Below are 15,197 nucleotides of genomic sequence, written 5' to 3' on the forward strand. Positions count from 1 at the left end.
GTTTTGAAAGAGCTGCAAAATCAGCTGGGCCCTACAAATCAGCCGGCCTAGACAATCTGGACCTTCTCTTTCTAAAATTATCAGCCGAAATTGTTGCAACCCCTGTTACTAGCCTGTTCAACCTCCCTTTCGTATCGTCTGAGATCCCCAAAGATTGGAAAGCTGCCGCCGTCATCCCCCTCCTCAAAGGGGGAGACACTCTAGACCCAAACTGTTACATACCTATATCTATCCTACCCTGCCTTTCTAAAGTCTTCCAAAGCCAAGTTAACAAACAGATCACCGACCATTTCGAATCGCACCGTACCTTCTCCACTATGCAATCTGGTTTCCGAGCGGGTCATGGGTGCACCTCAGCCACGCTCAAGGTCCTAAATCATATCATAACCGCCATCGATAAAAGACAATACTGTGCAGCCGTCTTCATCGACCTGGCCAAGGCTTTTGACTCTGTCAATCACCACATTCTTATCGGCAGACTCATCAGCCTTGGTTTCTCAAATGACTGCCTCGCCTGGTTCACCAACTACTTTGCAGACAGAGGTCAGTGTGTCAAATCGGAGGGCCTGTTGTTCGGACCTCTGGCAGTCTCTATGGGGATGCCACAGGGTTCAATTCTCGGGCTGACTCTTTTCTCTGTATACATCAATGATGTCGCTCTTGCTGCTGGTGATTCTCTGATCCACCTCTACGCAGACGACACCATTCTGTATACTTCTGGCCCTTCTTTGGACAATGTGTTAACAAACCTCCAGACGAGCTTCAATGCCATACAACACTCCTTCCGTGGCCTCCAACTGCTCTTAAATGCTAGTAAAACTAAATGCATGCTCTTAAACCGATTCCTGCCCGCACCCGCCCGCCCGTCTAGCATCAGTACTCTGGACGGTTATGACTTAGAATATGTGGACAACTACAAATACCTAGGTGTCTGGTTAGACTGTAAACTCTCCTTCCAGACGCATATCAAACATCTCCAATCCAAAATTAAATCGGAAAAAAGGCTTCCTATTTCGCAACAAAGCCTCCTTCACTCATGCTGCCAAACATACCCTCGTAAAACTGACTATCCTACCGATCCTTGACTTCGGCAATGTCATTTACAAAATAGCCTCCAACACTCTACTTAGCAAATTGGATGTAGTCTATCACAGTGTCATCTGTTTTGTCACCAAAGGCCCATATCCTACTCACCACTGCGACCTGTATGCTCTCGTTGGCTGGCCCTCGCTTTATATTCGTCATCAAACCCACTGGCTCCAGGTTATCTATAAGTCTCTGCTAGGTAAAGCCACGCCTTATCTCAGCTCACTGGTCATCATAGCAGCACCCACCCGTAGCTCACGCTCCAGCAGGTATATTTCACTGGTCACCCCCAAAGCCAACTCCTCCTTTGGCCACCTTTCCTTCCAGTTCTCTGCTGCCAATGACTGGAACGAATTGCAAAAATCACTGAAGCTGGAGTCTTATAGCTCCCTCACTAACTTTAAGCATCAGCTGTCAGAGCAGCTTACCAATCACTGCACCTGTACATAGCCCATCTGTAAATAGCCCATCTGTAAATAGCCCATCCCCAAATTGTTATTTATTGTTTTGCTCCTTTGCACCCTAGTATCTCTACTTGCACATTCATCCTTTGCACTATCTATCACTCCAGTGTTTAATTGCTAAATTGTAATTATTTCACCACTATGGCCTATTTATTGCCTTACCTCCCTAATATTACTACATTTGCACACACTGTATATAGATTTTTCTATTGTGTTATTGACTGTACATTTGTTTATCCCATTTGTAACTCTGTGTTGTTTGTATCGCACTGCTTTGATTTATCTTGGCCAGGTCGCAGTTGTAAATGAGAACTTGTTCTCAACTAGCCTACCTGGTTTAAATAAAGGTGAAATTTTAAAAAATGTACAAAATGTGTCTCTGCAGGGTAACCCTGGTGCTGCTGGTCCCTCTGGTCCTGCTGGTAAAGATGGTCCCAAGGGTGTGCGTGGAGACGGTGGACCCCCAGGCAGGCAGGGAGACGCTGGGCTGCGTGGAACCGCTGGAGCCCCTGGAGAGAAAGGAGATGCTGGAGAGGATGGTCCCTCTGTAAGTTCACCTGTTTATCACTACAGTATCGTCCTCCAAGCTCCAACCCGGGGCATAGTGGACGGGCTTGATAACTCTCATGCAACCCAGCACTCTACTTAAGCAAAAGATGGTAATACAAGCTGAATTCATCTTTTGTCACAACCGCCCTCAATACAGGTCCTACAGCTTTATTCAATACAGGTCCTACAGCTTTATTCAATACAGGTCCTACAGCTTTATTCAATACAGGTCCTACCGTCTTTATTCAATACAGGTCCTACAGCTTTATTCAATACAGGTCCTACAGGCTTTATTCAATACAGGTCCTACCGTCTTTATTCAATACAGGTCCTACAGCTTTATTCAATACAGGTCCTACAGCTTTATTCAATACAGGTCCTACAGGCTTTATTCAATACAGGTCCTACAGCTTTATTCAATACAGGTCCTACACGCTTTATTCAATACAGGTCCTACAGCTTTATTAAATACAGGTCCTACAGCTTTATTCAATACAGGTCCTACAGCTTTATTCAATACAGGTCCTACAGCTTTATTCAATACAGGTCCTACAGCTTTATTCAATACAGGTCCTACAGCTTTATTCAATACAGGTCCTACAGGCTTTATTCAATACAGGTCCTACAGGCTTTATTCAATACAGGTCCTACAAGCTTTATTCAATACAGGTCCTACCGTCTTTATTCAATACAGGTCCTACAGCTTTATTCAATACAGGTCCTACAGGCTTTATTCAATACAGGTCCTACAGGCTTTATTCAATACAGGTCCTACAGGCTTTATTCAATACAGGTCCTACAGGCTTTATTCAATACAGGTCCTACAGCTTTATTCAATACAGGTCCTACAGCTTTATTCAATACAGGTCCTACAGCTTTATTCAATACAGGTCCTACAGGCTTTATTCAATACAGGTCCTACAGGCTTTATTCAATACAGGTCCTACAGCTTTATTCAATACAGGTCCTACAAGCTTTATTCAATACAGGTCCTACAGGCTTTATTCAATACAGGTCCTACAGGCTTTATTCAATACAGGTCCTACAAGCTTTATTCAATACAGGTCCTACAGGCTTTATTCAATACAGGTCCTACAGGCTTTATTCAATACAGGTCCTACAAGCTTTATTCAATACAGGTCCTACAGGCTTTATTCAATACAGGTCCTACAGCTTTATTCAATACAGGTCCTACAGGCTTTATTCAATACAGGTCCTACAGGCTTTATTCAATACAGGTCCTACAGCTTTATTCAATACAGGTCCTACAAGCTTTATTCAATACAGGTCCTACAGGCTTTATTCAATACAGGTCCTACAGGCTTTATTCAATACAGGTCCTACAGGCTTTATTCAATACAGGTCCTACAGCTTTATTCAATACAGGTCCTACAGGCTTTATTCAATACAGGTCCTACAGCTTTATTCAATACAGGTCCTACAAGCTTTATTCAATACAGGTCCTACAGGCTTTATTCAATACAGGTCCTACAAGCTTTATTCAATACAGGTCCTACAGGCTTTATTCAATACAGGTCCTACAGCTTTATTCAATACAGGTCCTACAGCTTTATTCAATACAGGTCCTACAGCTTTATTCAATACAGGTCCTACAAGCTTTATTCAATACAGGTCCTACAGCTTTATTCAATACAGGTCCTACAGCTTTATTCAATACAGGTCCTACAGCTTTATTCAATACAGGTCCTACAGCTTTATTAAATACAGGTCCTACAGGTTTTATGCTTCCTTCAACATTGACAAGTTATTTAGACCACAGTGTTTCTGAACTTGTGGTGATCTTCAGATTGTCACTGACAACACACAACACACATCCCACCACCCAAGTTAACATGGAAATACATTCATTTTGGGGTTTTGCAGCTATAAAACAATACTGACTTTATTTCTTAAACGTCTCTCTTGGGTTTACTTCCAACCCAACCGGCATGGACATCAGTCCAGGGAATGAAAGAAAAGTCAATTTATAATGGACGACACTATTCCCTTGTCCCCATCACAACACAGGGCGGTCAGTATGTGTTCGTCCCTGACCCAATAACCAGCCCAAACACACTGCTGTCTGTGGGCTTCCCCTGGACAGAGATATGATGGCAGAGAGGACAAGTTTTTTCCTTTGTACTTCTACTCCCTGCAGTACCGTTCACCCTCTGAGCAGTACTGAACTAACAGCCGGCATAGCTGGCAGTTACTGAAATTGGACGGGCAAGTACAGAGAACAGACACTCTGTTCCTCTCCGGCCTAAATCATCACATCACAGAATCACAGGAGTGGAGTTGGATGCAGTGTGCTTTTTCAAAATGCTTTTTCTTGTTTTTCAGTATGTTTATAGATGTATATAGTTTTCCAGTATGTTTATATATTTTTATAGTTTTTCAGTATGTTTATTGATTTTTATAGTTTTTCAGTATGTTTATTGATTTTTATAGTTTTTCTGTTGATATATTTTTAGTTGTTGTTGAAAACACTCACCAGAGATCCTTGAAAATAACACACTGTCCTCTTGTCCTCCACTTCCTCCTCTCCTCCTCTTCTTCCTCTCCTCTTCCTCCTCTACTCCTCTCCTCCTCCTCTCCTCCTCTCATCTCCTCTACTATCTTCCTCCTCCACTCCTCTCTTCCTCCTCTCCTGCTCCTCTCCTCTCTTCCTCCTCTCTTCTCTTCCTCTTCTTCTTCCTCCTCTTCTTCCTCTCTTCCTCCTCTCCTCCTCTCCTCCTCTCCTCTCTTCCTCCTCTCCCCTCTTCCTCCTCTCCTCTCTTCCTCCTGTCCTTCCTCCTCTTCTTCCTCTCTTCCTCCCCTCTTCCTCCTCTCTTCTCTTCCTCCTCTCCTCTCCTCTCTTCCTCCTCTCCTCTCATCCTCCTCTTCTTCCTCTCTTCCTCCTCTTCCTCTTCTCTTCCTCATCCCAGGGTCCCGATGGTCCTTCAGGTCCTTCAGGTCTGGCTGGACAGCGTGGTATTGTTGGTCTTCCAGGACAGCGTGGAGAGAGAGGTTTCCCTGGCTTGCCCGGACCCTCTGTAAGTCACATACACCACATTACACATCCCATTCATTCATTAGACTATTAATTCATTCATTAATTCATTAGACTATTCATTCATTCATTAGGCTATTCACTCATTCATTAGACTATTCATTCATTCATTCATTAGACTATTCATTCATTCATTCATTCATTAGACTATTCATTCATTCATTAGACTATTTATTCATTCATTCATTAGGCTATTCATTCAAACATTAGACTATTCATTCAAACATTAGACTATTCATTCAAACATTAGACTATTCATTCATTCATTAGACTATTCATTCATTCATTCATTAATTCATTCGACTATTCGTTCATTAGACTATTCATTCATTCGACTATTCATTAATTAATTCATTAATTCATTAGACTATTCATTCCTTCATTATGATTCATTCGCCTATTATAGATGACAGAATAATATTGTACTGTCAATTGACTTGTACCCACCCCACCCATTTCAAGTAAGAATGGATGGATGAATATTCAAAGAAAAAGATAATTGAATATATGACTATTGATTTGACTATTGATTAGAGTGCCAACTAACCTGTGTGTCCATCTCCCCAGGGAGAGCCTGGTAAACAAGGAGCTCCTGGTGGAAGCGGAGACCGTGGACCCCCTGGCCCAGTGGGACCCCCTGGACTGACTGGACCCGCTGGAGAGCCCGGTAGAGAGGTCAGTGTCTGTCACATAGCGGGTTGTGTCTGAAATAGCATCCTAGTTCTTATATTGTTCAATACTTTTAAACAGGTTCCGCATAGGGCTCTGTCCAAATGTAGTGCACTATATAGGGAATAGTGTGCCATTCAATGCAGCTCAGTGTCACCGTTATGGCCTCTCATGGTCAACTCTATACCTACGGTACAATACGTTAACTCACTGTCATGATTAACTGAATCACTAACTATACGTTAGATGTTTCTGATATTAAACAATGTGTTATTGTCTCTCAGGGCAACGCTGGTTCTGATGGACCACCTGGTAGAGATGGATCCACTGGAATCAAGGGTGACCGTGGTAACACCGGTCCTGCTGGTGCTCCTGGCTCCCCAGGTGCTAATGGTTCCCCCGGCCCTGTCGGCCCCACCGGCAAGCAAGGAGACAGGGGAGAGGCTGTGAGTATACACCCTAAATCACTCCCCATAACATCCCCAATGGCACCCCATAGAAGCTTTATAACACCCCTAAAACCCCCTCTCTTGAGAGGACGTCAGGGGTTGAACAACCCAGGCCATGTTATTGTTTTCTGTCTATTTTCTCGTGCCAGGATAAACTGGATCTGTGATAGAGTTCAGTCGGATATTAATAGTGTTTTAATTCATCCATAAAGTGTATGTTTCTTGGCTGTGCTATAGGGAGCTCAAGGACCCGCTGGGCCTGCCGGGCCTGCTGGAGCCAGAGGGATGGCTGGACCCCAAGGACCCCGTGGAGACAAGGGTGAGGCTGGAGAGGGTGGCGAGAGAGGACAGAAGGGACACAGAGGATTCACTGGTCTGCAGGGTCTGCCCGGACCTCCCGTAAGTACCCCCCTAATCTCCCTGTACCCCTAATCTCCCTCTACCCCCTAATCTTTCTGTACCGCCTAATCTTTCTGTACCCCCTAATCTCCCTGTACCCCTAATCTTCCTGTACCCCAAAATATTCCTGTACCCCCTAATCTTCCTGTACCCCTAATCTTTCTCTACAGCCTAATCTCCCTGTACCCCTAATCTCCCTGCACCCCCTAAACTCCCTGTACCCCTTAATCTCCCTGTACCCCCTAATCTCTCTCTACCCCCTAAACTCCCTGTACCCCTTAATCTCCCTGCACCCCCTAATCTCTCTCTACCCCCTAATCTCCCTGTACCCCTTAATCTCCCTGCACCCCCTAATCTCTCTCTACCCCCTAATCTCCCTGTACCCCTAATCTCCCTGTACCCCCTAATCTCTCTCTACCCCCTAATCTCCCTGTACCCCTTAATCTCCCTGTACCCCCTAATCTCTCTCTACCCCCTAATCTCCCTGTTCCCCTTAATCTCCCTGCACCCCCTAATCTCTCTCTACCCCCTAATCTCCCTGTACCCCTAATCTCCCTGTACCCCCTAATTCCCCTTAACCCTTTATTTCTCTTTACATCAAAATCTCTCTATATAACAAATCTCTCTGTATCACAGATCGCTCTATATCATAGAAATGTCCCTTTAGTCTTTACCTGTAGTTGTGTATATCCTATAGACATTGTCTCACCTTGTCTCTCCCCAGAGGGTCAATCTGTCCTATAGACATTGTCTCACCATGTCTCTGCCCAGAGGGTCAATCTGTCCTATAGACATTGTCTCACCATGTCTCTCCTCAGAGGGTCAATCTGTCCTATAGACATTGTCTCACCTTGTCTCTCCCCAGAGGGTCAATCTGTCCTATAGACATTGTCTCACCTTGTCTCTCCCCAGAGGGTCAATCTGTCCTATAGACATTGTCTCACCATGTCTCTCCTCAGAGGGTCAATCTGTCCTATAGACATTGTCTCACCATGTCTCTCCCCAGAGGGTCATTCTGTCCTATAGACATTGTCTCACCTTGTCTCTCCCCAGAGGGTCAATCTGTCCTATAGACATTGTCTCACCATGTCTCTCCCCAGAGGGTCATTCTGTCCTATAGACATTGTCTCACCATGTCTCTCCCCAGAGGGTCAATCTGTCCTATAGACATTGTCTCACCATGTCTCTGCCCGTAGGATCAATCTGACCTATAGACATTGTCTCACCTTGTCTCTCCCCATAGGGTCAATCTGGAGATCAGGGTGCCTCTGGACCTGCCGGACCAAGTGGATCAAGAGTGAGTATAGACAGAATGGTTAACAACTCTTACACAGAGCTTTGACATGTATCCTTCCTTATTGTCAGCCAAAGAGCATGGTAGGCAGAGCTCTAGTCTACAGTACAGTACATCTAAATCCTTGTGTGTGTTTTGTGTAGGGACCTCCCGGACCTGTTGGTCCCTCTGGAAAGGATGGTTCCAATGGTATGCCCGGCCCCATCGGACCCCCCGGACCTCGTGGTCGCTCTGGAGAGACAGGCCCCTCTGTGAGTAACGCTCTCATCTCCCATCTATCTCTCAATTTATCTTAGTACTAGAGAGGAGAGGAGAGGAGAGGAGAGGAGAGGAGAGGAGAGAGAAGAGGAGGGGAGAGGAGAGAGAAGAGGAGGGGAGAGGAGAGAGAAGAGGAGAGAGAAGAGGAGAGGAGAGGAGAGGAGAGGAGAGGAGAGGAGAGGAGAGGAGAGGAGAGGAGAGGAGAGGAGAGGAGAGGAGAGGAGAGGAGAGGAGAGGAGAGGAGAGGAGAGGAGAGGAGAGGAGAGGAGAGGAGAGGAGAGAGCAGTGTGTGACATGGTGCAAATCTCAAATCACCCCCTATTCCCCGTATAGTGTGCTACCTTTGCTCTGGTCAAAGTAAGGCCCTGTGTAGGGAGCAGGGTGTCATCTGAGACGGCAGCCAGCCATATGAACACTTGATGCTAGCTGTACTTTAAGTTCCGTCTGCTCTGTGGTTTTCGTCCTCTGTAATGCCCTGGTAGCAGCACATCACCGGTAGCTCGTAATTTCCAATTTCTTCAATCAATTAAGGATTCTATCTTTCTGTCTGTGTATCTCAGGGTCCACCTGGAAACTCTGGACCCCCTGGTCCTCCTGGTCCTCCCGGCCCTGGTATCGACATGTCTGCCTTCGCTGGCCTGTCTCAGCCTGAGAAGTCCCCCGATCCCCTGAGGTACATGAGGGCCGACCAGGCCTCCGGAAACCTGAGGACGCACGACGCCGAGGTGGACGCCACGCTCAAGTCCCTCAACAACCAGATCGAGAACATCCGCTCCCCCGAGGGCTCCAAGAAGAACCCTGCACGTACTTGCAGAGACCTGAAGCTGTGCCACCCTGACTGGAAGAGCGGTGAGTGACGGGATAGGAGCGAAGATTGCCTCTTCGTTTAGGGGTCAAGAGTTTTAGCCAAGCGACATGACTTGACCAGGAAAAACTCAGGGCCCTAAAGTTTCTCCTGGTCAGGTGAAGTAACCCACAAATGTTGGCTTAGGTTTTTTTGACAAACTAACAATGTCCTACTATATTTAAATTATTTTATTTGATTTCAACTAACTTGTTTTAATTCAATTTGATTTGATTAATCACTGATTAGGTCAGGCAAAAAAGTCTGGAAGATTCTGTCTTATTCAAAAGAGAAAGTAAATATAAACATGTGTTTTATAGTACAGAGTAATAAGAGCTGATTCAATCTGAGCCGTCTCCTTCTCCTCTGTCTATCTGCAGGAGAGTACTGGATCGACCCTAACCAGGGCTGCACCATAGACGCCATCAAGGTCTACTGTAACATGGAGACTGGAGAGTCCTGCGTCTACCCCAAGCCCGCCAGCATCCCCAAGAAGAACTGGTGGTCCAGCAAGAGCAAGGCTGCCAAACACGTCTGGTTCGGAGAGACCATGAACGGAGGATTCCACGTGAGTCACGATTCAATCTCTCTTCGGTCTCTTCTATATATTTTCACGATCATACAATCATTATTTTTCCTCTTCAGTCTCAGGCGACATCTGTTAAGTGTGCAGTGATTTACTCAAGCCTCTCTGTGATTAGTCTGTTTCAGTCCTTTAGGCGATTCCTGTTTTTTTAAACTAAAATACGACACAATTACTTTTTACGTACATTATCTCAATCAATGCCACTAAGTCAGTTAAAATTCTGATATAGTTCTGATACATCCCTGTCCTCTCTCACTAGTTTTAACCATTGACATTGTGAAATTAAATCCATCGTTGTACTGTTCCTAACCGCCCTGTTCTCCCCTCCTCTCTCTCTGCTGCCCTCTACAGTTCAGCTATGGCGATGCCAGTCTGGCAGCCAACACCGCCAGCATCCAGATGACCTTCCTGCGGCTGCTATCCACCGAGGCTAGTCAGAACCTCACCTACCACTGCAAGAACAGCGTGGCCTACATGGACGGGGCCACGGGTAACCTGAAGAAGGCCGTGCTGCTCCAGGGCTCCAACGACGTGGAGATTAGAGCCGAGGGCAACAGCCGCTTCACGTACACCGTCATGGAGGACGGCTGCACGGTGAGAGGATGAAAACACACACACGTATAAACACACACACACTCTCATACATATACACCCACACACAGGCAACAGCCACTTTACATACACTGTGATGAAAACACACAGAATAGTTTTGAGACTATTTAAACCTAACCCACAAATACACTCATTCACTGTCCCCTATCAATATCTATAACATGTCTGTCCCCTATCTATATCTGTAACATGTCTGTCCCCTATCAATATCTATAACATGTCTGTCCCCTTCAATATCTATAACATGTCTGTCCCCTATCAATATCTATAACATGTCTGTCCCCTATCAATATCTATAACATGTCTGTCCCCTATCTATATCTATAACATGTCTGTCCCCTATCTATATCGGTAACATGTCTGTCCCCTATCTATATCTATAACATGTCTGTCCCCTATCTATATCTATAACATGTCTGTCCCCTATCAATATCTATAACATGTCTGTCCCCTATCTATATCTATAACATGTCTGTCCCCTATCTATATCTATAACATGTCTGTCCCCTATCTATATCTATAACATGTCTGTCCCCTATCTATATCTGTAACATGTCTGTCCCCTATCTATATCTATAACATGTCTGTCCCCTATCAATATCTATAACATGTCTGTCCCCTATCTATATCTATAACATGTTTGTCCCCTATCTATATCTGTAACATGTCTGTCCCCTATCTATATCTATAACATGTCTGTCCCCTATCAATATCTGTAACATGTCTGTCCCCTATCTATATCTATAACATGTCTGTCCCCTATCAATATCTATAACATGTCTGTCCCCTATCAATATCTATAACATGTCTGTCCCCTATCTATATCTATAACATGTCTGTCCCCTATCAATATCTATAACATGTCTGTCCCCTATCTCTCTGTCCCCAGAAACATAAAGGAACGTGGGGAAAGACAGTGATTGAGTACAGATCCCAGAAGACCAGCCGGCTGCCCATCGTGGACATTGCTCCTGTAGATATTGGAGGAGCGGACCAGGAGTTTGGGGTTGACGTCGGCGCAGTTTGCTTCTTGTAAAGAAAGAGGGATGAAAAGAAGGAGAAGTAGAGGGGAAAAACACATCAAATATGAGAGAGAGAGAGGAACACACACTTCTATCAAAAAAAGGAAGAATGAAAGAAAGAAAGAATAGAGAAAGATCACGACACTTTTATAGAATTTTTTGGTTTTAAGTAAAAAAGTGCTTTTCCCAACTAAGTCCTGCACTGAATGGCACCGGCAATATTCATCTGGGATTTCATGGCTCTCCAGTCTCACTCCATCAGACCCCCCCCTCCCATGGTGCCTCAGCCCTCCCTCCATCCACCCCACCCCCCACCCTGGGAGCACCTCCCCACTAACAAGAAGGATCGAGGAGAAGAGGAGAAAGAGCAAGCGTGCCAGACAATGAGTTGGTGTTATTTATTTATTGTTCAGGTGTGGGTCCCAGGTGTGTTAGGACTGAGTGTGTTAACCTGTAAAAAGGCCCCCGCGCACAACAACATACATATTCTATCAGTTCCCCCTTTTCTTGTTCCTCTTCCATACCTCCACACCCTAAACATTATATCAAATCCAAACCAAAAAATCGAGCAGTGTTCCTACTTCCAACCGCCGCCCCAGTGTGTATCAGGAAGTTACTGTGTATTATAATAAAGTCAAATGGTGCTATTGTTGTAAAACAAGTCTGTATTCTTTAACAACCAGATACTAATGTATTAGTAACATGTTTATAACGTGTGTACGTATATGTATATGTGTGTATACATATATATACATTTTTCAGAGAGTACATTTCACGCAGAGATCATTTTTCAGAGTGGTAAATGTTGCTCCTCCCCCCCGACCCAGCCCTGACCCTCCTCCATGGCAACCAAATGACACATAAACCATGTCCATAATACATTTTGTAAGAGACATGTTCAATTCGGAATCAATCCCAGCTCTAACCTTTTTTGGTTTGTTTTATTTTGTTTTAATTATAATATTTTAAGCTACCTCACACACACACACAAAAAATTAAGAAACAACAAAGCAAAGTTAAACCCTGTATCCAAGTTTACAAATCCAGCTTGGGCGATCTTCTCTTCGGTGCATTAGACCCCATGTTGTGAGTAGCCCACCAGAAGTTGACTTTGACCGTTGACCTATCCCACTCCACTTCCTCCACATAAACCCCCCCGCTGTCCCCTCACACAGAAAGTACCTTCTGCCCTGGCAGGAAGTACCTCGGCCCTGGCCATGCCCCTCTAGGAGCAGGACACGCCCTCTAGGAACAGGACACGCCCCCCTAGGAGCAGGACACGCCCTCTAGGAACAGGACACGCCCCCTAGGATCAGGAACGGGATAGGGCTTTTAGACTTGATATTGATACTGGACACTCCAACCCTCATTTTCACACGGAGGGAAAGCACCATGACCAGGGCAGAGGGTGCATTCGTTTGTGAGGGTGTGTATATCTATTTTTTCTATTAATTATAATAGTAATATTGTTAATAATAACATCATTACTATTATTATTATTATTATTAAATATGATGATCATGATTTTGTTTTTTGTTACGGTTTTGATTCATGTAAATTGGAAATAAAAGAAAAAAAACAAGTAACAGGCTGAAGTCGCTTTTTATTTTATTTATTTTTGTTGTTTTGTTGTTTTTTGGTTGTTATTCACCCCTCAAAATGCTCCAGAGAAGAGTGTGTAGCGTAAAACATATCTGGGGAGATTATTCGTTTCTGTAACCTGAAAGTATGATTGAACTTTTTTGTTGTTGACGGTATTATATTCCCAGAGATAGAAGCCATACCAAATCTAGATTCTGTGTCCTGTATGGGCCTTTCCGTTGGTCTGTGTGTTTGAGCTAAATGCATATTCGAGGGGTGGGATGTAGTCAGAAGAGAGAGACCATGGAGCACAAGTGGGCGGCACCCTATTTTATATGTTGTTTTCTTCATTGGAGAGAGTATGCAACATTTTGTGAGGAGGTGCCAAGTTCATATCATGTACTATTTTGTAAAATGTAAAACCTTTTTTCAATATTTTCAGATTGTTTTTTAAGCATGCTAGTTAATAAGAGAAGGAATGGGAAACATTTCCAACCGCAATCATCAGTAACTGTATGAATTGATTGTCATCCTGTCTTTATATTTTTTTCCTTTTCTTTCCTGACTTTTCACCTTTCACCTTTCACCGTAGCAATAAAAGGTAGAAGCATTTCTCTAAACAACACAGAGCCACGTTTGTTTTATTTTTTATATATTTTATTTTTTTCCCTAAATTTTGTTTTAAAGTTCATTTATTACTTGATGTATTGGTTCCCGAATCTACGATGTCATCTTTGTTAGAATAATTATTGACATTTAAAACAACAAGAGAAAAAACTAATCAGCAGGACAAAAATACATCACAAATAAAAAACGTTGTAAAAATGACACAGGAGGCATGCTTGGTTCTTGTTGTCTGGGTTATTGGCATCTCCACAGAACCGGTTTTGTCACTCAGGTTGTGGTCTATATTCATTGTAGCCTATGACATGAAACAGTTACACTACAGTTAATGACAGGACAGTGCTATCAATAAAAGGAGTTGGGTTATCATTTAAAGGGGCAGTGCTATCCTATCAAATGAACAGTGCTATCATTTAAAGGGGCAGTGCTATCATTTAAATTAACAGTGCTATCATTTAAAGGGACTGTGCTATCATTTCAATTGACAGTGCTATCATTTCAATTGACAGTTCTATCATTTAAATTAACAGCTATATCATTTAAAGGGACAGTGCTATCATTTAAATTGACAGTGCTATCACTTAAATTAACAGTAATATTGTTTAAATTGACAGTGCCATCATTTAAATTGATAGTGCTATCATTTAAATTGACAGTGATATCATTTAAATAGATAGTGATATCATTTAACTTGACAGTGCTAGCATTTAACTTGACAGTGCTATCATTTAAATTGACAGTGCTATCATTTAAATTGAAAGTGCTATCATTTGAATTGACAGTGCTATCATATAAAATTGACAGTGCTATCATTTAACTTGACAGTGCTATCATTTAACTTGACAGTGATATCATTTAAATTGAACGTACTATCATTTAAATTCACAGTGCTATCATTTAAATTGACAGTGCTATCATATAAAATTGACAGTGCTATCATTTAAATTGACAGTGCTATCATTTAAATTGACAGTGCTATCATTTGAATTGACAGTGTTATACCACAACCTGTGCTAGAATGTAACTCTGAATACCACAACATTACACAATACAAAACCTCTTAGGGTTTGTCTGAGACAAATGGAATAGGAATATCGTCACAGAAACGTGCCACATATAGGCTCCAGTACAAACAGCTTTTTCATGAAACACATAACATCCTATTCTGACATTGATTAAACCACAATATGGTACAGGAGTCATTCTCAATCCATTTCAACTTTGGATTTCAATAATGTCAGAAAAAAAGTCATTCAACGTATTACACGTTCGTAACACATTCACCTGCATGCTTTCATTTAGTTCACGACATTAACCTACCTATTCAGTCTGGATCGCTGAAGCGGTACAGATTCTGCGATGTACATTTTAAGATCATTTCCCATTGAGCTGGCATATGCAACGTTTACCGTGAATGCAGTCTCTGCTAACGCGGGAACATTGCCTTTAAATTTCAATTAGGCTGTAATGCTGAACTTCCATGACTGAATAGAGCCCCTGGTTTCAATACCATGGCGTGAAGACTGTTCGCAGAGACTGCATTCACGGTAATAGCTGCACATTTTGGCTCAATTGGAAATATCTCAAAGTCAACTGTCTCTTTAAACTCACTTCACGAACAATAAGAAAATCCAGGAGGAAAATACAGGACCATAACTTTAACCACACAGACAGAAAACCAGGCCTTAAAACAGCACTAAGAAGATGC

General features: G+C 43.2%; 1 protein-coding gene across 2 annotated transcripts in view; it reads left to right on the forward strand.

Moving 5' to 3' along the window:
- The window catches only part of LOC139553492 (collagen alpha-1(II) chain-like), a 77,329-nt gene extending 63,636 nt beyond the window's left edge, over positions 1-13,693 (forward strand). For both annotated transcript variants that reach the window (XM_071365882.1, XM_071365891.1), the window contains 11 exons: positions 1,936-2,097; positions 5,027-5,134; positions 5,719-5,826; positions 6,105-6,266; positions 6,507-6,668; positions 7,912-7,965; positions 8,106-8,213; positions 8,781-9,069; positions 9,445-9,632; positions 10,002-10,244; positions 11,152-13,693. In XM_071365882.1, coding sequence (XP_071221983.1) covers positions 1,936-2,097; positions 5,027-5,134; positions 5,719-5,826; positions 6,105-6,266; positions 6,507-6,668; positions 7,912-7,965; positions 8,106-8,213; positions 8,781-9,069; positions 9,445-9,632; positions 10,002-10,244; positions 11,152-11,298 — 1,731 coding nt within the window. In that variant the 3' untranslated portion in view covers positions 11,299-13,693. The remainder of the gene's footprint in view (positions 1-1,935; positions 2,098-5,026; positions 5,135-5,718; positions 5,827-6,104; positions 6,267-6,506; positions 6,669-7,911; positions 7,966-8,105; positions 8,214-8,780; positions 9,070-9,444; positions 9,633-10,001; positions 10,245-11,151) is intronic.
- The last annotated feature ends 1,504 nt before the right edge of the window (positions 13,694-15,197 follow it).

Source organism: Salvelinus alpinus, chromosome 2 (genome assembly GCF_045679555.1).
Source record: "Salvelinus alpinus chromosome 2, SLU_Salpinus.1, whole genome shotgun sequence".
NCBI classification, from domain to species: Eukaryota; Metazoa; Chordata; class Actinopteri; order Salmoniformes; family Salmonidae; genus Salvelinus; species Salvelinus alpinus.